We start from the raw sequence: 27947 nt of genomic DNA on the forward strand, positions 1-27947 counted from the left end.
TACTGGCCTAGGAAGAGGCCGCAGCTCTCTTCAAGGAGCTGAGTCCAACTCTGAGGATTGGTCATTAAAATATGAATCCCAGAAAACCCCTTGAATATTTGCAATACTAAGCAATAATATTTTTTTCTTCTTTGGTTGACAGGGAGACTGATGTTTTTCTCCTGGATACCCAGACAGTGTGGGCTTCTGAAGAAGGATGGCTGGAGTTTGATATTACTGCAACCAGCAACTTATGGGTAATGAATCCTCGACACAATCTTGGACTGCAGCTTAGCGTGGAGACCAGAGATGGTAATTTATGATTAGATTTGTCATACTTTCCCTAGATGGAATATTAGTGTGCATGAACGAGATCAATGACGAAGGTTCTCTTCCTGGAACCTTAACACTTTCTTATAGAGGTTTTGCCAGCACAGAAAGTGATGTCATATCAACAAGATATGCTGTCACTTTTTATTGGGGAGGGTCTGGTTACCAGGACCCCAACCAATCCTGAGAATGTAGGGGCCACTCTACAATACAGTTTTGGGAACATTATGGTAGTTCGATGTAATTAGAAATGACAGTCTGATGTTCTTCCAAAATTAGCATCAATCATGACATTGCGCTATATCTGATACTGCAGGATGAGCCGCATTACTAAGCACAGCCTATAGACAGGAGGGGAGCAGTTTCTGTAAAAGCAGATCCTGTCTTCTAAATTCTTAGAACTCTTTAAGGCTTCCTTCACGCACAAATTTGCTGTGGTGCTTTTTTTAACCAAATCTTTAAAAATTCCATGGAATTTTGTATTTTTTTTCTTAGTGCCTTTTTTCCAAAACAAATTTGTGGATGGCATTTTTCTATCAGGAAAGATATGCTATAGTTTCTACATCCTTCATAAAATAAAGGGTCAGAGACACAAAAAGTATGGCACCAAATAAAAAAAAATGCTAGTAGCATAAAAACACTTGACTATCCTGTATTTATTATTTTCCATAGACTTTCAGGTAACAGCTTGAGCTGGTGTATTTTTTCAGCAAAACACAGTGGGCGCCATAGCAATAACGCAGATCACATACATTTAACCCTTTAGATGATGTGGTCAAATGTGACCACAGCATCTAAATGCTGAAAATCTTAAAGTGCTGTGCTTCTGAGTCAGGAATGGCTCCCCCATGCAGTGATCAGTGTAGCCATTCCTTCGCAAAAGGAGTTAAAGACAAAGCAATTTTCCATTTTTGCATTTTCGTTTTTCACTCCCTGCCTTTCCAGAGCCATAACTTTTATATTTTTCAAGTTCCATTTGAGGGCTTTTTTTTTGCAGGACAAGTTTACTTTCTAATAGCACCATTTAATTTTGCATATGATGTAGTAGTGGCAAACTGGAAAATAATTTCAAATGGCATGGAATTGAATAAAAAATGCAAGTCTGACATTTTTAGGGGCTTTGTTTTTACGACTTTCCCTATGTAGTAAAACTGATCATTCATTTGATTCGTTTTTCTTGTGTTTTAATACTTAAAAATACATTTTCATCACCATATTCTGACCCCCTGTAACATTTTTTTATATTTACAATTATGGAGCTTTGTGAAGGCTCATTTTTGCGGGGTGACCTGTAGTTTTTAGTGATACCATTTTGGGGTGTGTATGACTTTGTGATCACTTTTTATATAATTTTTTTCATGTCTTTTTCTGTTATGGCGTTCATCGTACAGGATAAATACGTTTACATTTTAATAGTTTGGGAATTTTGGGACATGGCAGTGCAAATGATCTTTATATTTTAATTGTTTATTTGTGTTATGGGAAAGGGGGGTGATTAGAATTTTTATATTTTTAAATTTTGTTTATATTTTTTAAAACTTTTTAACTTTTTTACTTCTTTTAAGCCACCCTAGGGGACCTGAACATGTGATCATTGGATTGCTTCTCCCATACACTACTGTGTTTTAATACAGTATTGTATGGGAAATTCATTATATTCCTTTGAAGCATTGCCATCTGCAGGTCTTCATAGGAATATACCTGTAATAGGCCTGGTAGACTCACACAGGGTACAGCTTATCATCACCAAGGAATGACTTCCCCACTGCATCTGAGCAGTTAAATGTCTATGATTGGCATTATCACCAATCACAGACATTAGCCCTGTGTGTCTGCTGTGTGAAACACTAGAAACCCACCAGCTATGGCACCTGCTCCATCCAGAGCATGCGCCATCTTTAAAGTTCCAACATCTGCCAAGCATAGCGGATGTCATGAAGGGGTTAAGACATCTGTTGGGCCCTAATAGGCTATACTGCTTTAGAATACTATGATTTCCAAAACATTATATATGGGATAAAGGATCACTGCTCTAAGTCCCCTTGTGGGCCTTCCCCAAATAAAGGAAAATTGTGTTCAATAACATTTAATAAAAATAAAAAGCCCCCCCCATAAAAAAAAATGATTAACCAAAAAATTATACACATTTGGTATTGCCATAATGACTCTTAGGGCTCATGCACACAACGTATTTGTTGTCCATATCCGTTCCATTTTTTTTTCCAGCCCCTTCATGGAACCATTCATTTCAATGGGGCTGCAAATAAACGGAAATGATTCTGTGTGCATTCTGCATCCGTATGTCCACATGTCTGTTCCGCAAAAAAATAGAACATAGAACAGACCTATTCTTGTTCGGTTTGCAGACAAGGACATAATTGTTACACTTGATCCGCAAAAAAAATGGATGTAACACGGACGTCACATGGATGTCATCCATTTTTTTGCAGATCCGTATTTGCGGACTGAAAAATACACACAGTTGTGTACATGAGCCCTTAGAATAGATATCTTATTAATTATGCTGCAGATTTTTTTTCCATTTCCTCAAAAAAATATTAAAATTAGTCTACAAATGATATGTACTCCAAAATGGTACCAATAAAAACTACAACTCATCCTATGAAAAAAGAAGCCCTTACATGGCTTTCAGAATGTAGCACTCCAAAAATAACTTTTTTTCTTTAAAACTAACATGTAAAAAATGCTATACATATTTTTACCACATGGTAAACAGCTGAAAAACACTAATAACATTAGGGTGGAGTTATTTTTAGGGTGGAGTTATTTTTTTTCTTTTTAATTCCTTCTGAAAGAATTCCGAAAAACATTTAATCAATAATTTATAATAATAATGTATTGCCCAAAAAACACAATGGGTGTAAAGTAGAACCGACTTAGTTGCCCATAGCAACCAATCAGATTACACCTTTCATTTTTTACAGCTCCTTTGGAAAATGACACAGTCTGCCACTGGCAGCGCTGATTGGATAGAGTAAAATTATGCAGGGACGCCCCCCAAATGGTAACACCCATCTATACCCTTACCTCAGACTGGTGGTAATTCTTTCATGTGGTCTAGAAGGAATAATAAAAGAATGGCACCTCATAGAGTCTTAAGAACAGACGCTCCAGAACTGGGGAATGTAAGTAGTTACTAAATGAGAAATGTCAGGAGAGGTGACAGGTCCTCTTGAAGTTGGAACTCTCAAGTGAGATGTAATATAGTTACTGCAAAACTATTCCTAAAAAAAATGGATTTCATACCTTAATTTTACTTTTCCTACCTCTATTTGCCTCCTGCATGCCTTTGCAGGGAAAACTAGTTTTCAGTTATATTTGATCATGGTTATATGTAAGCAGACCACTCGTGTGGATATTTCCACGCATACATTCATATATACATATACCATATTTCAGTAATAACTTCTGTCATTTTGTTCCAGGTCAAAATGTAAACACAAAAGCCGCAGGTTTGGTTGGCAGAGATGGCCCATATGACAAGCAGCCATTCATGGTCGCTTTTTTTAAAGCAAGCGAGGTTCACCTGAGGACAGCTAGATCTGCAACAAGCAACCGCAAGAACCAGAATCGTAACCGCTACTCTCATTCTCAAGATGTATCCAGAGTTTCCAGTGTAACAGGTATAGTGCTTTTCTATCAATTTGTATTTAATGTCATGTATCTTTAAGAAAGCATTGACAGAGGAAGTTTCTGTAAATTGTGTATAATGGAGTCAGTGGTGGTACCTTGTGTAGAGCGATACTGTATAAGATAGTTTTATAAAAATGTCTAGGAGACTAGGAGAAATACTCTCTACGTTTTTCATTCCGAGCCGCAGTTATCTCACCGAGGACGCATGCACTTTATTGAAATATTCATTTTATTCAGCCATATGCATTTGGCCCCCAAAAGAAGTCAGTCTCCACTATAGCACAATTACTGGTGCAGCAGTGCCCATAAAAATGCCCCAGTGCCAAAAAGAAAACTAAACTGTGATTAGGAGCTCTTGGCAATTAAACTAGATTTTCTGTAATTTTGATAAATAAGACCCAATGTCTCATCTATGGCTCTATGAAATGTTGCTGTTTCTTCCTATGTATCAGTCCCCACATTCAGAGATCAGCAAAGATGGGGTCAGATCCTATCCTGTTGGATCAGGGAAGCTGTTCCAAAAGCTTGCTTTGGGAAATGCTTTCCTGATCTCATAGGACAGGGTATTTTCCTTAGACTAAATATGGCTCCAGCCAGAGTAGTCTGCTACTCTGTTCTTCCCAGTAAAAGAAAATGTAGATTTTCTTATATGACGTGTGCCATTGCCTACACTTAAGAGAAACGTCGGGAAATCTTGAATTACTTCTGATATATAAAGGAGGGGGAAAAAGTAATGTGGTTTCCATTAACGTAAAAAAAAGCCAGTGACACCAGCAAAAGTTTCTCCTTGCCATCATCATTATTTTTAATTGAACCTTTTATATTGAGCTATTTCCAAAATATCAGGAGTTTCTTTAAGCTGCAAAGAGATTTCGATTATGGAGAACAGGATGTGAAGTGGAAGCAATTTTTTATGCGTTTTGTTGATGGTCATCCAGGCATATTCAGACATGTGAAAAAGTCAGTGGCGTGTGTTGAATCAATTGCTCATATATGTTCACTTTTAGGAAGAATCTTGTGATTTACTGTTATATTTCATGCAACGTAAATATCAATACCAATGTCCCATCTTTGTTAATGCTGCAGACACGTGGTTATGAGGCACATACCCTGGGTACTAAGTAACAGGTCACTCTGCCTTGGCTAGGGTATTTTAATACAGGACCAGAATGGTAAAATTAATTTTGGACCAGGGCAGTAAAATTAATCTTTGCCTCGGGTGAAAGAAAGCCTGGCTATGATACTCACATTTTCCAGGTAGATGCATAAGAGGGGGGGCTACTTATTAATAATCAAAATGTATCCACTCTTCTGGTGAGGTGATCTAGTAATAGAAAGGCAGTATGGTCTATGGTCTAGATTGATTGTCAATGCTGCTTTGGCTATGGCACAGGTTAAAGGCTATGTATACCTTTGGGGGTATTATTAAAATTATTGCATTGTTCTCTTTTTGAGCTAAAATAATGTTTTCAATTGCTCTTTATTAAAAATTTTGAACCCCTGTCTCTGTGCAGCCTTGAGTTCCTCTAGTAGCAGGCTCTGAATTTTCACTCTGTTCCGTCAGGGAGCTCAGCTGACTGCTACTTATCTCTGATGTCCTAAACACTGATTATAGCTCAATCCTTATGTTACTGCTAAGAATGTGGCTTAAATAAGTGTTGATGACCTTTTAGTAATTTACAGATAAGGTTTATTAGATGACGGCACAAAACATGAAAGTACAGTTTATACAACTGGACAGTTAACCCTTTGTGACAGAACGGTTCAATATTTTTAATAAAGAACAATTGAAAAAATGACTTTTAGCCTAAATTGAGTATAATGAAATCATTAAAAAAATTGCCCCTGAAGGTGTACATAGCCTTTAGAGCTAAGGCAAATAGAGTCAACGCGAGTATGGTACCTATCTCTGTGGTCCCAATAGTAGCTTCAAGGACTGACTGTGGCACCTACATAAATAATTTACAGGGTTACAAAGTTAAGAAACTGTGACCTCCTCCAAATAATATGACACAGTGACCAGTACAATGCCCCACCTTGTCACAGTATTAGCAAAAATGATTTGTTGCAAAGCCATACCATACCTCTGTGTGTCTCCCACTTTTATGTGGATGCACACATAGGTCCTTGCTGACTGACCCCCGGTATAAATCTTTGAGGACACAGATCTTAGCATGCCCATACTGTGTAGGTAGTTTTTCCTGGTAGACACCCTATGGCATCAGCCATTACATAATGCGGGCTCATGTGGACCCTGGGTGCCTCTACACAGTGCCGTACACACTACATTGCTGTGTCCATGGGCCGTTTTCTTTTTCACAGCTTATTTTCAAAGATCATAGTTGTGGACTATGATGTCCTCTCTGGAAACGGATCAGGTACTAAATCCTTTAATATCTACAGGTACCTGTGCAGTTAAAAGTAACAAAGTAGGAAAAGAGCAGTTTATCATTGGTATGGGCTCTAAAATTGGGGAAATTTTTAAATAAAAATTCTCGTTTCTGACTTGATTTCCCTGAAATGTAAGCTATCCCTCTGGTCCATGTCTTAAACTGAAAAGCAGAGCTTCTGTTTTAAAATTACTTTCGTGATGAGAAGACTGTGTCCTTTGGTTGTTATGCAGCCAAAACTCGGAAACCTGATCTAAGCAGCAAGTCCTACGTTAAAGCAGATGTTTTTACACTCAGATGTGACTGTACTGGAAGAGGTTTTGTCTTGTCTCCTGTACAGCGCACATTTTTGTGTCTATGTAAAAGGTAGGAGAAATTATATTTGCGCCTCCTCTGAGAACGTTATTCCATCTCACCACAGGAAGTTGTAGCACTGGTGGTAGGGCATTTCCACTCATATATCTGTTCCATTGTTCTCCAGTAATTTCGACTTTTAAAGACATTGGGGAATGTTTTTTTGAGAACAGTGATGTTGCTGCTTGCTGCCTTTATAAAGGCTGAACTAGTTCTTAAACTGGGTTCTTAAAGAGGACCTTGCACCACTCGTGACATGACTGTTTTAATAGCTTCATGTTAACATGTCATAACAATTCTGGAGCATCTATTCTTATAGCTGTATGTTGTTCCATTGTTTTAATTTTTCTACAAGAAGTTATGAATTGCTAGCAGTCTGCAGTAAGGGTACAGAGGGGTGGTAACCAGTTGGGGGGGTGTACCTGCACAGACTCTCTCTATCCAATCAGTGAAGCCATTTTCAGACTTTGCAGGTACACACCCCCAGCTTGTTACATCCCCTCTGTACCCTTACTGCAGACTGCTAGCAGTTCATTCATAACTTCTAGTGGAAATAATAAAGGAATGGCACAATATACAGACATAAGAATAGGTGCTGCAGAATTGTTATCACATGGGAATGCATGAACCTATTAAAACAGGCATGTCAGGAGAGGGGACAGGTCCTCTTTGAAGATTTGTCTATTTTAGTAAATGTGTGTATTATCTATGAAATTATTCTGGAGACCCTTTTCCTAAAATGACCTATTGTGCCATTCCTCTGTTATTTCTCCTACAAATTTATGAATAAATTCACAACTAGACATCATCATTTCCCTTGTAAGGGCAGGTTTACACCTGCACTAGGAATTCCGTTATAAAGCTATAACGGAATATAACTAAATTCTAGGACGGAATGCAAAACGACAGGACAACGACAGGACTTTTTTTTTCCATCATATATAATGGAACAAAATAGAACCATTATTTGTGGCCATAGACATGTGTTAGGACGGAGCAAAACGGAATGCCTCTTAAAGGGTTCCATTTTGCATTCTGTCCTAAAATTTCATTATAACTCTGTTATAATGGAACCCTGTAACGGAATTTATAACGCAAATGTGAACACCCCCTTAAAGGCCCGCATCAATATATACTTTGCCACTGTCAGCCCTGATTGGGCAATGTCAGACTATGTAAGGACAGACCCCATTTGCTAATGCCCTATTGTCAATTTATTCATACATTGTATGGAGGAAAGACAGAGGAACAGAAAAACGTAATGTTTTTAAAAAAGACAATGCAAAATTGTTATCTCTCTGGAAATACAGGTATGTACTAAAAAGACATGTTAGGACAGGTCCTTTTTAACATGGAAAGGGGGAGTTCACTAACAATGATTAACGGCCAGGAAGAGCTGACAGACGGAGGCTGAAGAAGAGATTGTATGTAGGCTCTGGAACTGGACAGGGATAGTAGACCCAGGGGTCTAAGAGGAGGTAGCTTCTTTTTCTGTTTGCCAAGACATGACTGAAGCACCAGTAGCAGAATGTACACTTAAATGAATGCATACAGATTCTGCACATTCAGCGGGAGGTCACCTCTCCTCACATTTGTTTTATTAACTGTTTGCATTCCCCATGTAATGACAATCCTGGAGCATCGTTTTTTCATATACCTCTATTGTGTTATTCACCTATTATTCATACAGTCCTGATCAAAAGTTTAAGACCACTTGAAAAATGGCAAAAAATCATATTTAGCATGGCTGGATCTTAACAAGGTCCCAAGTAGAGCTTCAACATGCAACAAGAAGGAATGAGAGTGAGACAAAACATTTTTTGAGCATTGAATTTAATGAAAACGAATAAACTGAAAAAGGCTGTTTTTCAGCTGATCAAAAGTTTAGGACCACATGCCTTTATAAGGCCAAATCTGTGCAAAGATGTGGATTCATTGTCATTTTCTGTCAGGTAGTCACACGTTGTGATGGCAAAGGCAAAAAAACTCTCCCTTTTTGAATGTGGTCGGGTTGTTGAACTGCATAAGCAGGGTCTCTCACAGCGCGCCATCACTGCTGAGGTGGCACGCAGTAAGACAGTCATTTGGAATTTCTTAAATTCTCAAATGATCCTGAGGCTTATGGAACAAAAAAGTCAAGTGGAAGACCCAAAAAAATTTCATCAGCACTGAGCCGGAGGATCCAATTGGCTGTCCGTCAGGACACTGGACGATCCTCGACCCAAATTAAGGCACTTACTGGTGCTGACTGCAGCCCCATAACCATCAGACGGCATCTGAGACTGAAGGGCTTAAAAAAAAAAAAAACGTCTTCAAAGACCTCGTCTCCTTGAACGCCACAGAACTGCTCGTTTGGACTTTGCAAGAAGAGAGCACCAAACATGGGACATTTAAAGGTGGAAGAAAGTTTTATTCTCTGATGAGAAAAAATGTAACCTTGATGGTCCTGATGGTTTCCAACGTTACTGGCATGACAAGCAGATCCCACCTGAGATGTTTTCTACGCACCACAGTGGAGGGGGCGCCATAATGGTCTGGGGTGCTTTTTTCTTCAGTGGAACAATAGAGCTTCAGTAAGTGTTTCAGTTTATTCGTTGTTTTCATTAAATTGAATGCTCAAAAAATGTTTTGTCTCACTCCCATTTCTTCTTGTTGCATGTTGAAGCTCTACTTGGAACCTTGTTAAGATCCAGCCATGCTAAATATGATTTTTTGCCATTTTTCTTAAACTTTCGATCAGGACTGTACTAGAAGTTACTGAATGAATTGCCAGCACTCTACAATAAATATAGGACATTATCCAATCAGTGCAGCTAATTTCAGACTGTGCTGGGACATCCTTGCTCCCCCCCCCCCATTGGTAACACCCAGATGGATCTTTATTTCAGATTTTGGCAATTCATTCATAATCGTCAAGCAGGGATAATAACCATAAACCTCTATTAGGCATAATAGTGGAACGGTACAGCATAGAATGCTAATAAAAGATGTTCCAGAACTATTGTTACTTGTGTGGGTAGTTACTAAACAAACAAACTCTTTAAGTTTGGGATTGCATTAAAAAAATGTGTATATATTACAGATACATAGAGGTTTACTTTATGCTTTAGGGATTTATTATCTGAATTCTTACTCTTAGTTTTTAAATCTCTCAATTATTTATTTAAAGGGAAACTGTCACGTTGAACATGATGTCTGAGCTGCAGGCTGCATGTTATAGAGCAGGAGGAGCTGAGCAGATTGATTTATAGTTTATGGGAAAAGATTCTGTAAAACTTTAATTTTATTCATTTAAATTCCTGCTCATTTTGGGCTTTGAAGACAAGGAGGCGGTCTTATCAGTGACTGACAGCCTTCCCCCAATGACTGTGTATACAGATATAGCTGTCAATCACTGATAGGACCGCCTCCTTGACTATAAAACCCAGAACATGCAAGAATTTAAATGAATGAAATACAGGATATGCGGAATCTTTTCCCATTAAACTATAGCTCAATTTGCTCAGCTTCTCCTGCTCTATGACATGATGCTTGCAGATTACATTGGATTTTTATATCGACAGGTTCCCTTTAAGGCCAAGGCTACAAGGCAACTTCTGGACACAATGTAAGATCGCATTGCTGCGCTACTACATGGCAACTAATGATAGTGAAGGTGTTAACACAAGAGTCTACAGAAATCCAAACCTGCTGGATTTCTGCATGATCACATTTACTATAATTAGTTGCGATTGGCAGCACACAATTTCCGCTCTTGATGTCACGCGGCCACAATTCGCTGCGTAGCCCTTGCCTAAGGGCTGGTTCACACGAACGTATTTTGCGTTCAGTATACGGACCGTTTTCTGCGTTCCGCATACTGAACCATTCATTTCAATGGGTCCGCAAAAGATGCGGACTGCACTCTGTGTGCTGTCCGCATCCATTGCTCCGTTCCGTGGCCCTTCAAAAATCATGAGTCCCGTTTTGCGGACAAGAATAGGCATTTTTATAATGGGCCTCCTGTTCCGTTCTGCAAATTGCAGAAGGCACAGGTGCGGCATCCGTTTTTTGCAGATCCGCAATTTTCAACGAGCCCTAAATGATACAAATCCTGCGCTCTTATGTCAACCACGCCGCTGCTTTTTTTTGACACAGAAATATCTGGATCAAAGGCTGCACTGAGCTTTGTTTTAATTGGAACACCACGGCACTGAAAAACGCTGATGAAATCGAGGAGGCTAGAGGAACCATTAACATAACTGTTTGGTTTTCATTAGGAGATACAGAAGCCAGAGGGAACATAATGAAATGTAATGCAGTCAGTTATTCCAATGTCATAAATCATGGTGCAAATTAAAGATGGCTGCCAAGTAGAAAATTCTCCTTCTATATTTTTAGCAACCAAGGCATATACATGTACAATATTTTATTATAATAATGATTATTATATTTTTTTTCCCTGTCAGATTACAACAGCAGTGACCTTAAAACAGCCTGTCGGAAACATGAGTTGTATGTCAGTTTTCAAGACTTGGGTTGGCAGGTGAGGACAACAGGCTGTATAGTAATGTCATCAAATTATAAGAATAATTATTATTTATTAAAGCGACATTGCACATGATGTGATTAAACTACTTGTTAAAAGTCTACATCACCTAAATCCCGCTTTTCTATGTTTCTGCACAAATGAGGTTAGAATGCCATAATAAATATGTCTTGTACTATGAGAAGGTCATGGTGTTCATATAAAGTACACTGTGATCCTTCAGGGGCGTAAGAAATAAACATGGGACCCCACAGAAAAACTTAGAATGAGGCCCCACTCCATCATGACAACTTTCAGCAGCAAGTTCTGAAAAACTGGTTTCCCTAATGCACACTGTGATGTCACAGCACACGGAAAATTGTATAGTGATAGTGGGATAATGCACACAGTGATGTAATTAGAGATGAGCGAAGCGAGCTACGGATGATACATCCGAAGACACTTTGTTCATACCTTAAAATTAATACTGTACGGAGATCCGTCTCCGTACAGTATTAGAATGTATGGGCTTCGATGAGCCAAAGTTAGTTGTTTGCAAAGTCGCGCGTGACTTCGTTGAATAACTTCGGTTACTGATTTTGGAAAACCACTTTAAAACTTGAAACCGAACTCGGGTTTGGTTCAGACTGGTACCTAAGAACCTAACCCGAATTCGGTTTCAAGTTTTAAAGTGGCTTTCCACTTCAAAAATCAATTGCTGAAGTTATTCAACGAAGTCACGTGCAACTTTGCGAATAACAGACTTCGACTCATTGGAGTCCATACATTCTAATATTGTACGAAGACGGATCTCCGTACAGTATTAATCCGAAGTTTTGAACGAAGCGACTTCAAATGTAACATCCAAAGCTTGCTTCACTCATCACTAGATGTAATAATAGTGGGATAATGCACACAGTGATAATGATAGTGGGATAATGCACATAGTGATGTAATAATAGTGGGACAATATACCCAGTGATGTAATAACAGTGGGATAATGTACATAGTGATGTAATAATAGCGGGAAAATGTACACAGTGTTAATACCGTGTTATGAAAATAATCAGTTATGTCACTGTATAGAGTTAATGAGCACAGTGATGTCACAGTGCAGAAATAATGACCACAATGATGTACAGTACAGGTATAATAGACAACCTGGACACAGCGTAAATCATGCAGATTGATGTAATATTTAGAATCAGAGCCCATTCTGTTTTCTATACCAAATTACATACATTTTACCAATAACTGCACCTTTTGAAGACCCCCTTAGTTCATCCTCATATCAGCTGCTATGTATGCTACCCTGGTAGTTCTGCCCATGCTAGGGCTACATAGAAACTTTGGTTGCCCTACATGAAGATTGGAATCTTGCATTGTGGCATTGCATCTAATGATCGTGTTGTAGTTTCACTGCAGCAGGCACCCTAATGTGCCCAGGGCACCACTGTCATAACAGTCCACACCAAAATGTAACTGGCATGAGACTGTGATTTGCTTGCAAACTTTATACATTTTTTTTAACAGCCAAATTGCAGCTCCATAATAATAGTGCAACAGTATGTCTTTGCTTGTGTGACTTGTCTGAGGGTTGATTGTGCATGGCCAAATTTGCTGTGTAGCCCTGCGGGAAAAAATAAAAATAAAATGGCAATAAACTGTTACGTTTTGATGTTGAAAGCATCCATATGATTTGAGATGGCAGCAGTCATGTGATTCATCCACAGATTGGCTTGGCTTTCTCAGCTGATCCAGGATGGCTCTACTTCTGCTCAGCTGATACTCAGATACAGGCAGCAGAGTCTCCCAAATCTGTACATGTCCTGTACAGAATTGAACAGTCTCTTCTACATGTTGACAACTGATTGGTCAAAGTTATTACTGAAGCTGCAGCATTCAGACTAATTTGCGACCCTAGCGGCTGGTTAGTTACTCAGCGCGCCGGGGATACAGAAGAATTATTCACTGTCAGCGCTGGCCACCCTGATCAGTGTCAATATAGCAGAGCAAATATATGTGCATAGTTCAGATGTTAATTTCTAGAAATATAGAGGAGTCAGCAGGGAGGGAAAAAGAATTAACCCCAGCCGTCTGCACAGTGGGTGCTGCTCTGTACTGTGTAGATGGACATGCCTTAGCTGCTCATTTAGAGAGCTCTGCTAAGTGACATTTTAGGGCAAGTTTTCTACTATAAAAGTACACATTCTGTAAATAAAGTGTATTAGAAAAATGTTCCCTATCACTGTCCCTAAATATTAGATAATTTTTTAAAAAAATAAATGCTAGTTACACTTGAAGAACACATTTTCACATGTATACATTTATAGCTATCTGAATAACTATATCTCTGTTTCTTCAAGGACTGGATAATAGCACCAAAAGGCTATGCTGCTAACTATTGTGGAGGAGAATGCTCATTTCCACTGAATGCTCACATGAATGCCACAAACCATGCTATTGTGCAAACCCTGGTGAGTGACATATGCTTCATGACAGTATCTATAACCTTTTACATCCCGAGGGTCACAATAAATGGGAAGGATTCTTACCATCTGAGACACGGATGACATTGAACATATATGCCCAAAATATCTCATAGGTAGAGATTCGTACGGAACTTTGCGAGTTCGGGAACCCGAACCGGGACTTTTTCCCTGAAGTCCGGTTTCGGGTGATTTATGAATTACACCTTTAGGCTGGGTTCTCATCACCGTTATGGATTCCGTTATTGTTTTTCGTTATAACATGGTTATAACAGAAAATAATGGAATCCATAAGATGGAAGTCAAAACGGAAGCCTATAAGAGGCATTCTGTTTTGATCCTTAATAATAGAAGTCTATGGGCAGCATAACGGATCTGTCCTGGTTTCCATTATGCAGGAGTCCAGTCCTGTGTAATGGAAACCAGGATGGATCCATAATGATGCCCGTAGACTTGTATTATGACGGAATGCAAAACGGAAGCCTTTAAAAGGCATTCTGTTCTGCTTTTCGTCATAATAGAAGTCTATGGAGAATCATAACGGATCTGTCTGGTTTCCGTTATGCAGAACTGAAAAAAAGTCCTGTAGACAGACGGTTCCGTTATGATTGCCCTTAGACTTCTATTATCACGGATCAAAATGGAATGCCTTTTAAAGGCTTCCGTTTGTCATTCCGTCTTATGGATTCCGTTATTTTCTGTTATAATGGAAAACGATAATGGAATCCTTAACAGTGATGTGAACAAGCCCTTACAGGCATTCCATCATAATAGAAGTCTATGGGCAGCATCTGTCTGGCCCACCAGTTGTGCATCTATGATCCGTAGGTTTCTGCAGAATTTGCGGTTTCGTTTATTTATTGGGATGGTTTCATAGAAATAGAAATTGTGGCAGAAAAACTATAATGAGGTCAGCCATTTTATATCTGAAAAAACAAGACTTTGGGGTGAGATTTAACAAAAATTTCCTGCACTGCCGGAGGATGCGCCTAATTTATGACTGTGTGCCATAATGAAATCTACAGCATCCTTTTTTTTTGTTTATTTTTCTCTTCTTCTGATGGATCAGAAGAACAGAAAATGAAACCGTGATGTCAACTCCCACTTATTATGTTACTAGTAGAGTTTTTTACGTTTTTTTTCCAAAAGACTACAAGTATCTCATGAAAACAAACCCTGTCCATATTCCCGATTGGACAATATAAAGTTATCACAGTTTTCAGGGGTCTTGTCATTTTGCAGGTTTAAAAGGTGTTGTCCACTTTTTTTCTAGAGATATTATTAATATCAGATCGGCGAGGGGCCAACCCCCAGCCCCCCCCCCCCCCCCCATTAGCTGTTTGAAGAGACCGCAGTATTCCAATGAGTGCTGCAACCTCTTCCTAGGCCAGTGACATCACATTCATTGGTTATATGGCCTAGGTGTAGCACAGTCCCATTCAAGTAAATGGGCCTGGGCTGCAATACCAAGCACACCTACTTTAGAATTTATGGCACTGTGCTTGGTAAGCCGTGAGGGAGCCACAGCATTAACCAGAGTACTATGGCCTCTTTAAACAGCTAATCATTGAGGGAATTAGACCTTCACCATTCAGATATTGATGACCTATCTTGAGGACAGAGATTTTAAAGAAAACAATGTACTTAATCTGTTCAACTTCTTTATTACAGGATGCTAAATATTTGCTAAAGTGTTTTCAAAATGGCCTACTACTGCTTGACATTGGTCTTGTTTTTCTTCACTGACCAGGTCCACCTTATGAATCCAGAGTATGTCCCAAAGCCATGCTGCGCCCCAACCAAGTTAAATGCCATATCAGTGCTTTATTTTGATGACAACTCCAATGTCATACTAAAGAAATACAGGAACATGGTCGTAAGAGCTTGTGGCTGCCATTAAAAACGGGATCTGGCCATTTCAAGGAGTCATCAAGTGAGAGAAGATCATCCAGTTATATCACTTTCACTTGATTGCATATTGCTGATAGTGACTGAAGCATTCAGCAAGAGCATTATCGATGCTTATTTATAAAGATGCCAGTTATGTGTATTACTTGTACCCACAGGATGGTCATTTCACTTCAGAGTTGGACATATGGAATCTTCCAAAATGAAATTTTGCAAATTCATTATCGTTAGCTTGGATCAAGCTGTGTTTCAATTTAAAATAAATAATATATGTATTAAGTGTAACCTCTTTGCATCACTTTATTGTTCTAGAGTCTGTATTCTAGTAATGGATACACCACCAACAATACTTCCAAACATCTGCTCACATCACTTAGGGCTCATTCACATGACCGTATTGCCGTGGTGCCCGTATTGTGGACCGCAAGTTGGGGTCCGCAATACACGGGCACTGCCCATGTGCATTGGTGCTGTAGATGTGGACCCATTGACTTGAATGGTTACGCGATCCAAAAAATACAGTAAAAGATAGGAAATGTCCTATCTTTTGTGAAGCCGAGGCACGGATTGGAAGCCCACATAAACAATTGGAAGCACTTCCGTGGGCTTTCAGGTCCATGCTTCCACACCACAAAAGATAGGCCATGTCCTATCTTTTGCTGTATTTTGTGGATTGCAGACCCATTCAAGTCAGTGGGTCTGCATCCACAGCATGAGATTCACACGGCCAGTGCCTGTACGTTGCGGACCACAACAAAGGCACCCCTGTCAATCAGCTGTTTGAAGAAAAAGCATCACTTGTACTAGCACTGGCTTCTCTTCACTGTTTACCTGCTCGCCGTCAGTATGGCAGCAGTAAGCAGGTGTAATTAAAACTATGCACTCCCATTCACTTGAATGGGAAGGCTCCTTCCTATTCACTTGAATGGGAAGGAACCGCCCATTAAAGTGGATGGGACGGCGAAGTATAAAAATATATAAAAAAGCAGACAACCCCTTTAAGTATACTCATGCCAACCTTTGGATTCTGAAAGAGCTTGCTTGCATGATTAATATGGTATAAAACATATAAGACAACAATGCAAATGATGAACTGACTAGAAAAAATGTCATTAGAAAGGCTATTGGCTTGTGCAGCTATTATATCCCATATTTATTAAACATGACAAGAGCTTCAAAAGCAGAATGAAAATTACCTAAGTAGCAGTGAAGAACATTTACACTGTTAAACAGCCATTCCCAGCAAAACAGATCAGCAAAATACAGGTACCTTCTGTGTGGATTCTTAGAAAGGGCTATTCTTGCTTGCAATATGGACAAGAATAGGATCTGCTCTATACAGTGCATTCTGAAAGTCTTCAGGCACTTTCAGTTTTTTCACATTTTGTTATGTTGCGGCCTTGTGCTAAAATTAAAAAAAGTTCAGATTTTCCTCCATCATTTTGGACTCAGTACCCCATCTTATCTTTGATAATTTATTGAAAAGGGAAAACTAAAATAATCCATTCAGACCCTTAATTAGTACTTATTTGAAGCACCTTTGGCAGTCATTACAGCTTCCAGTCTTCTTGGGTATGATGCCACAAGGTTTTGGGGATTTTCTACCATTAATCTCTGCAGATCCTCTCAAGCTTTCTCAGGTTGAATGGGGACCGTCGGTGGACAACTATTTTCAGGTCTCTCCAGAGATGTTTGGTTGGCTTCAAGTCAGGGCTCAGTCTGGCCCACTCAAGGACATTCACCAATGTGTCCCTAAACCACACCTGTGTTACCTTGGCTGTGTGCTTAGTGTCATTGTCTTGTTGTAAGGTGAACCTTTAACCCAGTCTGAGGTCCAGAGAATTCTAGATCAGATTTTCATTAAGAGATTAATATCTCTGGACTTTGCTTTATTTAGTTTTCCCTCAACTGTTGACCAGTCTCCTTGTCCCAGTTGCTGAAAGAAAGTTGGGAAGTGCCAGGTTTCCTCCAGACATGACACTTGGAATTGAGGCCAAAAAGTTGGAATTGGTTTCATCACACCAGATAGATAATCTTTCTTGTTCCTCACAGTCTAAATGCCTTTTAGGTGCTTTTTTTTTGTTGCAATTAGTGTTGAGCGCGAATATTCGAATATCGAAATTTTTTCGCGAATATCGGCACTTCGCTAATTCGTGAATATTTCGAATATAGTGATATAAATTCGATATTTCGAATATTCTTTTTTTTTTTTTTTTTATTGTTATATTTTTTTCTTTCCCACTTCCCTAAAGTTGTTCTTACCTGTCCTTTGGATTCCTGGTTTCCTAGCTGCTCCAGTCAGTGCCCGTTGCCGCTTCTGCCGACTTCCATGCTCATGGAGCGTCCCCATCACCATGGGAACGTCTCCATATACTAGAATGTACTGTCGGATTTGAGAATTACGTTGAAATCGCAATTCGATTATTTCAAGTTATAATAATCGAATTTCGATTTTAACTTAAAGGCTACTCTCCTATTGAAATAGCAATGCGATTAATTCAAGTTATAAAAATTGAATTTCGATTTTAACTTAGCACTGCTATATTCCATATTCGTTAATTCTAGCCTAATATGGACTATAGCAGTGCTAAGTTAAAATCGAAATTCGATTATTATAACTTGAATTAATCGAATTGCGATTTCAACTTGGACCTGGTTTACTATGGTTGGCTTGGTAGAATTAGCGAATATGACGAATATATTCGTCATATTCCACAAAAAGAAGATAACTAAGTATTCTGCATCTTCGTTTTAGCTACCTATTCGTCAACTTCGCTAATTCTAGCAATCATATAGGAAAGTTTACTATAGAGACAGCTAAGTTTAATTCGCTATGCGATTATATGACTGCTTTTTTTTTTATAAATAGTATAATTATAATAATTATCAGGTATTATAATTATTCTATTTATTTTAAAAAAAAGCAAAGTAATATAATCGCATAGCGAATTAAACTTAGCTGTCTCTATAGTCAACTTTCCTATATGATTGCTAGAATTAGCGAAGTTGACGAATAGGTAGCTAAAACGAAGATGCAGAATACTTCGTTATCTTCGTTTTGTGGAATATAACGAATATATTCGTCATATTCGCTAATTCTACCAAGCCATTGAAGCCAACCATATAGTAAACCAGGTCCAAGTTGAAATCGCCATGCGATTAATATAACTCGAAGTAATCGCATGGCGATTTTAACTTAGTAATGCTATATTCCATGCTCATGGAGCGTCCCCATCACCATGGGAACGACTCCATATACTAGAATGTACTGTCGGATTTGAGAATTACGTTGAAATCGCAATTTGATTATTTCAAGTTATAATAATCGAATTTCGATTTTAACTTAAAGGCTACTCTCCTATTGAAATAGCAATGCGAATAATTCAAGTTATAAAAATCGAATTTCGATTTTAACTTAGCACTGAATATTCGATTTCGACGAATCTAAAACAAATATTCTATCGAATATTCGCGAATTTCGTCGAAATCGAATATGGCACCTGCCACTCATCACTAGTTGCAATCTTTCACAAATTTTAGGGCTCATGCACATAAACATATTTTTTGTCCGCATCCAATTCTCATTTTTTTGCAGGTTGGATGTGGACACATTCATTTCAATAGAGCCTCAAAAAAAAAATGGAACTGACTGTGTGCATTCCGTGTCCGTATGTCCACATGGCTGTTCCGCCAAAAAATAGAACATGTTCTATTATTGTTCGCATTATGGGCAAGGGTAGGACTGTTCTATTAAAGGGCGGCTGGTATCCGTGTTTTGCGGATCCGCAATTTGCAAATAGCAAAACATCCAAAAGATGTGTGCATGAGCCTATTCAGCCATAAAACCCATATTGATGGAATGCTGCAGTGATTGTTGACCTTCTTGAAATTTCTTTAGTCTGCACGCAGGATCTTTGGAACAGCCAGGGTGACCATTGGATTCTTGGCCACCTTTCTTACCAAGGCCTTTTCCCCCCCGATTACTTAGATAGGTGGGGCCAGCTCTAGGAAGAGTCCTGATTGTTCTAAGCTTCTTCCATTTAAAGGGGTTATCCAGTAAAATATAACAGGATAGGTCATGATTATCAGATTGGCAGGGGTCTCCCGACATCTATCCCAGGTACAGAGGCTGTGCTTAGTATTGCAACCCAGCCCCATTCACTTTAATGGGATTGAGCAGCAACTAGACTATGTGACTGATGCACTGTGACGTCAAATGGCCCAAGAAGAGGCCACGGTGCCCACATAGCGCCCAACTATCAGGGGATAGGTTATCAATATTTATTAACAGATAACCTCTTTAACCACTTAAGGACCCCCTGACATACTGGTATGGCATGGTTCCCAAATCCTTAAGGACCCATGACATACCGGTACGTCATGTGTATTTCCGATTTCCGCCGCCCGGCGGGCGGTGATCGAAACCCAGGGCCAGGGACCCAGGGACCTCCCTCCCCCCCTCCCCCCGTGTCGGCGATCGCCGCAAACCGCAGGTTTGCCATCAGGTTCCCATGCAGCTGTAGGGGGGACCTGAAGACATGGAAAGCAGCTACCTTCCGGTGACGAGCCTGTGAGATCCAGCCCCCTGGATCTCACAGGCCGGAAGCTGTATGAGTAATACACACAGTATTACTCATACAGCCAATGCATTCCAATACAGAAGTATTGGAATGCATTGTAAAGGATTAGCCCCCCAAAAGTTCAAGTACCAAAGGGGGACAAAAAAAAGTTGAAAAAATAAAGTTTTCCCCCAAAAAACTTTAAACTTTCAAGTAAAAATAAACAAAAACGTAATTTTCCCCAAATAAAGTAAAAAAAATTGGTAAACAATAGGGGGGGGGGGGGGGAGTATACATATTAGATATCGCCACGTCCGTATCCACCGGCTCTATAAACATATCACATGACCTAACCCCTCAGATGAACACCGTAAAAAAATAAAAATAAAACTGTGCTAAATAAGCAATTTTTTTGTCACCTTACATCACAAAAAGTACAACAGCAAGCGATCAAAAAGGCGTTTGCCCACCAAAATAGTACCAATATAACTGTCACCTCATCCGGCCAAAAATGAGCCCCTACGTGAGACAATCGCCCAAAAAAATAATAATAATATGGCTCAGAATATGGAGACACTAAAACATAATTTTTTTTTGTTTTAAAAAAGCTGTTATTGTGTAAAACTTACATAAATAAAAAAAAGTATACACATTTGGTATCGCCACGTTCATATCAACCGGCTCTATAAAAATATCACATGACCTAACCCCTCAGATGAACACCGTAAAAAAATTAAAATAAAAATTGTGCTAAATAAACCATGTTTTGTCACCTTACATCACAAAAAGTGTAATAGCAAGCGATCAAAAAGTCACACGCACCCCAAAATAGTGCCAATAAAACCTCTCATCCCGCAAAAATCATACCCTACCCAAGGTAATTGCCCAAAAACTGAAAAAATTATGGCTCTCAGACTATGGAAACACTAAAACATGATTTTTTTTTGCTTCAAAAATGAAATCATTGTGTAAGACTTACATAAATAAAAAAAAGTATACATATTAGGTATCGCCGCGTCCGTATCGACCGGCTCTATAACAATATCACATGATCTAACCTGTAAGATGAATGTTGTAGATAACAAAAAAACTGTGCCAAAACAGCTATTTCTTGTTATCTTGCCTCACAAAAATTGTAATATAGAGCAACCAAAAATCATATGTACCCTAAACTAGTACCAACAATACTGCCACCCTATCCCGTAGTTTCTAAAATGGGGCCACTTTTTTGAGTTTCTACCCTAGGGGTGCATCAGGGGGGCTTCAAATGGGACATGGTGTCCAAAAATACAGTCCCGCAAAATCTGCCTTCCAAAAACCGTATGGCATTCCTTTCCTTCTGCGCACTGCCGTGTGCCCGTACAGTAGTTTACGACCACATATGGGGTGTTTCTGTAAACTACAGAATCAGGGCCATAAATATTGAGTTTTGTTTGGCTGTTAACCCTTGCTTTGTTACTGGGAAAAATTGATTAAAATAGAAAATTTGCCCAAAAATTTAAATTCTGAAATTTCATCTCCATTTGCTAATAACTCTTGTGGAACACCTAAAGGGTTAACAACGTTTGTAAAATCAGTTTTGAATACCTTGAAGGGTGTAGTTTCTTAGGTGGGGTCACTTTTATGGAGTTTCTACTCATATGTACCCTAAACTAGTACCAACAATAGTGCCACCCTATCCCATAGTTTCTAAAATGGGGCCACTTTTTTGTAGTTTCTACTTTAGGGGTGCATCAGGGGGCCTTCAAATGGGACATGGTGTCAAAAAAAAACAGTCCAGCAAAATCTGCCTTCCAAAAACCGTATGGCATTCCTTTCCTTCTGCGCCCTGCCGTGTGCCCGTACAGTAGTTTACGACCACATATGGGGTGTTTCTGTAAACTACAGAATCAGGGCCATAAATATTGAGTTTGGTTTGGCTGTTAACCCTTGCTTTGTAACTGGAAAAAAATTATTAAAATGGAAAATCTGCCAAAAAAGTGAAATTTTGAAATTGTATCTCTATTTTCCATTAATTCTTGCGGAACACCTAAAGGGTTAGCAAAGTTTGTAAAATCTGTTTTGAATACCTTGAGGGGTGTAGTTTATAGAATGGGGTCATTTTTGGGTGGTTTCTATTATGTAAGCCATGGATGTCAAACTCATGGCCCTCCAGATGTTGCAAAACTACAACTCCCATCATTCCCTGATAGCTGTAGTATGCCCAGGCATGATGGGAGTTGTAGTTTTGCAACAGCTGGAGGGCCACGAGTTTGACATCCCTGATGTAAGCCTTGCAAAGTGACTTCAGACCTGAACTGGTCCCTAAAAATTTGATTTTTGAAAATTTCTGAAAAATTTGTAATGCCTTGTAATATCCCCAAAAAATAAAATATCATTCACAAAATGATCCAAACATGAAGTAGACATATGGGTAATGTAAAGTAATAACTATTTTTGGAGGTATTACTATGTATTATAGAAGTAGAGAAATTGAAACTTGGAAATTTTTTAATACATTTTGGTAAATTTGGTATTTTTTTATAGATACATTTTTTTTTTTACTTCATTTTACCAGTGTCATGAAGTACAATATGTGACGAAGAAACAATCTCAGAATGGCCTGGATAAGTCAAAGCGTTTTTAAGTTATTACCACTTAAAGTGATACTGGTCAGATTTTCAAAAAATGGCCAAGTCCTTAAGGTGAAATAGGGCCGAGTCCTTAACGGGTTAAGAATTATGGAGGTCACTGTGCTCTTGGGAACTTTCAGTGAATATTTTTTTTGTATCCTTCTCCAGAACAGTGCCTCCACACAGTCCTGTCTCTGAGCTCTACAGGCAGTTCTTTCCTCCTCATGGCTTGGTTTTTGCTCTAATATGCATTATCAGCTGTGAGGCTTTATAGGCAGCGGTGTGTCTTTCCAAATCATGTCCAATTAACTAAATTTACCACTGGGGGACTCCGATCAAGGTGTAAAAGAGAAATGAGAGGCTAAACTTCAAGTGCTGTAGCAAAGGGTCTGAATACTCATGTCCAGGCAAAATTTTAGTTTTACCTTTTTCATAAATTTGCGGACATTTCTAAAATTCTGGTTTTGCTTTCTCATTGTAGGAAAATGAGCGCAGATTGATTGGGAAAACTTTTTATTTTAGCACAAGGTCGCAATATAATGTGAACTTTCCGAATGCACTGTAATACGCAGAACGGCCACACAGATCTGTGTGCATGGCTCCATAAAAACGATTGGGTAAGTGTGCAAGCTACAGAAAATGCAGAGAGCATTGAAGGAAAATGCAGTTGTGTGCAAGAGTCCTAAAACTAAGTGACATTCACATATACTGTATAACAGACAATTTGTCACAATTCGCACAATTTGTCACATCTAGGTTTATACAAATGATCTGCATTCTATCAAGAAAAGGGGCTCTTCAGTGCAGCTAAGCATCCATGTTCTTTCAAATGACTATGTGCTTCCCTAAGGGCTGTTTCACACGAGCGGATGCTGTGCGTGACATCCGCTCCGTGAAAGAGTGCCAAGACCCGATGCAGACTGCAGAGGCATGGAGCATTAACATGACTGATAATGCTCCGTGCCTCTCTGTGACCTCTTTACTACGAAATCACAGTGACAACTTTATCTCACTGTGATTTCGTAGTAAAGAGATCACAGAGAGGCACGGAGCATTATCAGTCATGTTAATGCTCCGTGCCTCTGCAGTCTGCATCGGGTCTTGGCACTCTTTCACGGAGCGGATGTCACGCACGGCATCCGCTTGTGTGAAACAGCCCTTAGAGTACATGCACACGTTCAGGATTCATGTGCAGAGAATCCACACTGAAATCCACAGGTGTTCGCAGGCAAATCCGTGCGGTCAATCTGCATCAATTGGTGAGGATTTTTCTAAGTGAATGGAGAAAATCTGGTCAGGAAAAATAAAGTAAATTGACATGCTGCTGATTTTAAAATCCACACCGCAGGTCAAAATTTGTGCGGAAAAATCTGCATCGTGTGCATTGAGAATTTCAAATTCTTATAGAATACAATGTACATGACCTACGGTGCAGATATTCTGTGCGGAAAATCCGCACGCAATCCTGAGTGTCTACATTTAGCCTAAGTGTACAGCGACACATTCAAGTTTCATGATGTCGTTTTGGAAGTCATAGCTGTCCTTTTTCTTCTTTTATGGTCCACTACTGATTTTGGATTCCAAAACTTCATCAAGAAACCTGAATGTGTGGTCATACCCTAAAGTTATGCTCAGAGATCGCAATGTCCTGTACAGTATAGCTGAAAAACTGAAAAAATAAAATAAAATTTACAGGTCTGCCTGGAATATACCAGCCAAGTTATTAGAATGTTCTCAGTTATCTACTTGAATAAAATAATTTAATATCATTTGCAGCTGTAAAGAGTTTTGGCAACATATCCTGTGGAAATACCATATTCATAATTTGCTTGAGTCTTCGTTACAAGTACACGTAAAAAGAGGAAGAAGCTGCAGCACTGTAAACAAGTTCAATCAAAAGTGTAATTTACTCCTCCATGGCAGTGTGACATTACAGCTCTATTGCAGTCTTTTTTGAGAAAGAGACCTATATCATGTTGAAGTGGGAGCTGTATATACAGTTGCAAGAGAAAGTATGTGAACCCTTTGGAATGATATTGATTTCTGCACAAATTGGTTATAAAATGTGATCCGATCTTCATCTAAGTAACAATAGACAATCACAGTCTACTTAAACTAAAACACACAAAGAATTAAATGTTACCATGTTTTTATTGAACACACCATGTAAACATTCACAGTGCAGGTGGAAAAAGTATATGAACCCTTGGATTTAATAACTGGTTGAACCTCCTTTGGCAGCAATAACTTCAACCAAACGTTTCCTGTAGTTGCAGATCAGATGTGCACAACGGTCAGGAGTAATTCTTGACCATTCCTCTTTACAGAACTGTTTCAGTTCAGCAATATTCTTGGGATGTCTGGTGTGAATCGCTTTCTTGAGGTCATGCCACAGCATCTCAATCGGGTTAAGGTCAGGACTCTGACTGGGCCACTCCAGAAGGCGTATTTTCTTCTGTTTAAGCCATTCTGTTGTTGATTTACTTCTATGCTTTGGGTTGTTGTCCTGTTGCAACACCTATCTTCTGTTGAGCTTCAGCTGGTGGACAGATGGCCTTAAGTTCTCCTGCAAAATGTCTTGATAAACTTGGGAATTCATTTTGTCTTCGATGATAGCAATTTGTCCTAGGCTCTGACGCAGCAAAGCAGCCCCAAACCATGATGCGCCCGCCACCATACATCACAGTTGGGATGAGGGTTTGATGTTGCTGTGCCTCTTTTTCTCCATACATAGTGTTGTGTTTTTTTTCCAAACAACTCAACTTTGGTTTCATCTGTTCACAGAATATTTTGCCAGTACTGCTGTGGAACATCCAGGTGCTCTTGTGCAAACTGCAAACTTGCAGCAATGTTTTTTTTTGGACAGCAGTGGCTTCCTCTGTGGTATCCTCCCATGAAATCCATTCTTGTTTAGTGTTTTATGTATCGTAGATTCGCTAACAGGGATGTTAGGATATGCCAAAGACTTTTGTAAGTCTTTAGGGGACACTCTAGGATTCTTCTTCACCTCATTGAGCAGTCTGCGCTGTGCTCTTGCATTCATCTTTACAGGACGGCCACTGATGGGGAGAGTAACAGCAGTGCTGAACTTTCTCCATTTATGGACAATTTGTCTTACCGTGGACTGATGAACAGCAAGGCTTTTGGAGATACTTTTATAACCCTTTCCAGCTTTATGCAAGCCAACAATTCTTAATCGTGGGTCTTCTGAGAGCTCTTTTGTGCGAGGCATAATTCACATCAGGCAATGCTTCTTGTGAAAAGCAAACCCAGAACTGGTGTGTGTTTTTTATAGGGTAGGGCAGCTGTAACCAACACCTCCAATCTCATCTCATTGATTGGACTCCTGTTGGCTGATACCTCACTCCAATTAGCTCTTGGAGATGTCATTAATCTAGAGGTTCACATACTTTTTCTACCTGCACTGTGAATGTTTACATGGTGTGTTCAATAAAAACACGGTAACATTTAATTAGTTGTGTGTTATTAGTTTAAGCAGACTGTGATTGTCTATTGTGGTGACTTAGATGAAGATCAGATCACATTTTATGACCAATTTGTGCAGAAATCCATATCATTCCAAAGGGTTCACATACTTTTTCTTGCAACTGTACCTGCAGCTCTCACTTAAGCTAGAGGAGAGGAGTGGAAGGAGGACAGCAGGGGACGTACGGGCAAGGCTGCAGTTAAAGCAGTGATCCAAAGGGATGGGGTAACAAACTTTAGTACATACCATCACACACCCTTGGTGATTGCCACATATGGGAAGGGAGATATTTTTATTTTCTAGAAAAGAATACTTGCTCATCTAATCGCTCCTCTGCACCTAATTAGTCCATGATTTAGCTACTTAAAAGGGGTTGTCAGAGTTATTTTTTTGTTCTGTATGTTTCTGAAATGTAAAGGCTTACAATGCACTTACTGCATCTACAGTTGCTACTTTCTGAGATTTCACTGAGGATCACATGACTTGTGATATCAGCTTCTCTCCCTGCTCTGACGAATTTTCGTGCACAAGCCTGAGAGAGCATATATGTGTCTGTCACTGTGCTGGCGACGCCCCCCTGCCATCTGCTTCTTATTGCTCTCTCCCAGGATTCTTCAGGAAAAACTTTAACCCCTTCAGCAGCAGACAGGGCTGGAGGCTTTACTGAGTAGCTGCAGGCAGTGAGGACACAAATGCTGGGCACAGGAGCTAACAGACTAGAGGAGTTCTGCAGAGCATTGCACAAGAACAGGTAGGGGGAAGATCCTGTGTGTATCAGCAGTGTAATTGTACAGTTCGGACTTTGTACAGACATTTCACTCAGTTCAGCCCTTTTATTCACTCCCTTTGCAGAGCAGGAGGAGGGGCACAAATATTCACAAGGAAAACCTCAGAGATTGTTGTTATTACAGGTAAAACAAAGGCAAGAAGAGAACCAGGGAAATTAGGAAATATTTTTTTTGGGGCCTAAAACTTGCTTAACTTAGTTATATATTGCTGCCTACATTTACAGTGCTATATATTTTTTTTCCATAACTCAGACAACCCCTTAGATGCCAGTTAGTGGTGATTGTGGCAATTAAGGCAATTAAGTGGTTTTACGTATAAAAAAGTAAACACTTTTGCCTTACACAAAAAAAAAAAACATAATTGAAGCGGCCACATCTGTTCTACAAAATCAATGTGTTTATCCTGCACAGTAATCAAAACGTATACACTCACCTAAAGAATTATTAGGAACACCATACTAATACGGTGTTGGACCCCCTTTTGCATTCAGAACTGCCTTAATTCTACGTGGCATTGATTCAACAAGGTGCTGATAGCATTCTTTAGAAATGTTGGCCCATATTGATAGGATAGCATCTTGCAGTTGATGGAGATTTGAGGGATGCACATCCAGGGCATGAAGCTCCAGTTCCACCACATCCCAAAGATGCTCTATTGGGTTGAGATCTGGTGACTGTGGGGGCCATTTTAGTACAGTGAACTCATCGTCATGTTCAAGAAACCAATTTGAAATGATTCAAGCTTTGTGACATGGTGCATTATCCTGCTGGAAGTAGCCATCAGAGGCTGGGTACATGGTGGTCATGAAGGGATGGACATGGTCAGAAACAATGCTCAGGTAGCCCGTGGCATTTAAACGATGGCCAATTGGCACTAAGGGGCCTAAAGT

At 39.4% G+C, this 27947-nt stretch overlaps 1 protein-coding gene across 1 annotated transcript in view; it reads left to right on the forward strand.

Moving 5' to 3' along the window:
- The window catches only part of BMP6 (bone morphogenetic protein 6), a 135453-nt gene extending 119562 nt beyond the window's left edge, over positions 1 to 15891 (forward strand). The window contains exons 3-7 of the mRNA XM_044293847.1: positions 143 to 291; positions 3756 to 3953; positions 11156 to 11232; positions 13581 to 13691; positions 15454 to 15891. Of these exons, the coding sequence (XP_044149782.1) occupies positions 143 to 291; positions 3756 to 3953; positions 11156 to 11232; positions 13581 to 13691; positions 15454 to 15603 (685 nt within the window). The 3' untranslated portion in view covers positions 15604 to 15891. The remainder of the gene's footprint in view (positions 1 to 142; positions 292 to 3755; positions 3954 to 11155; positions 11233 to 13580; positions 13692 to 15453) is intronic.
- The last annotated feature ends 12056 nt before the right edge of the window (positions 15892 to 27947 follow it).

The sequence above is a fragment of the Bufo gargarizans genome, chromosome 5 (genome assembly GCF_014858855.1).
Source record: "Bufo gargarizans isolate SCDJY-AF-19 chromosome 5, ASM1485885v1, whole genome shotgun sequence".
Lineage (NCBI taxonomy): Eukaryota > Metazoa > Chordata > Amphibia > Anura > Bufonidae > Bufo > Bufo gargarizans.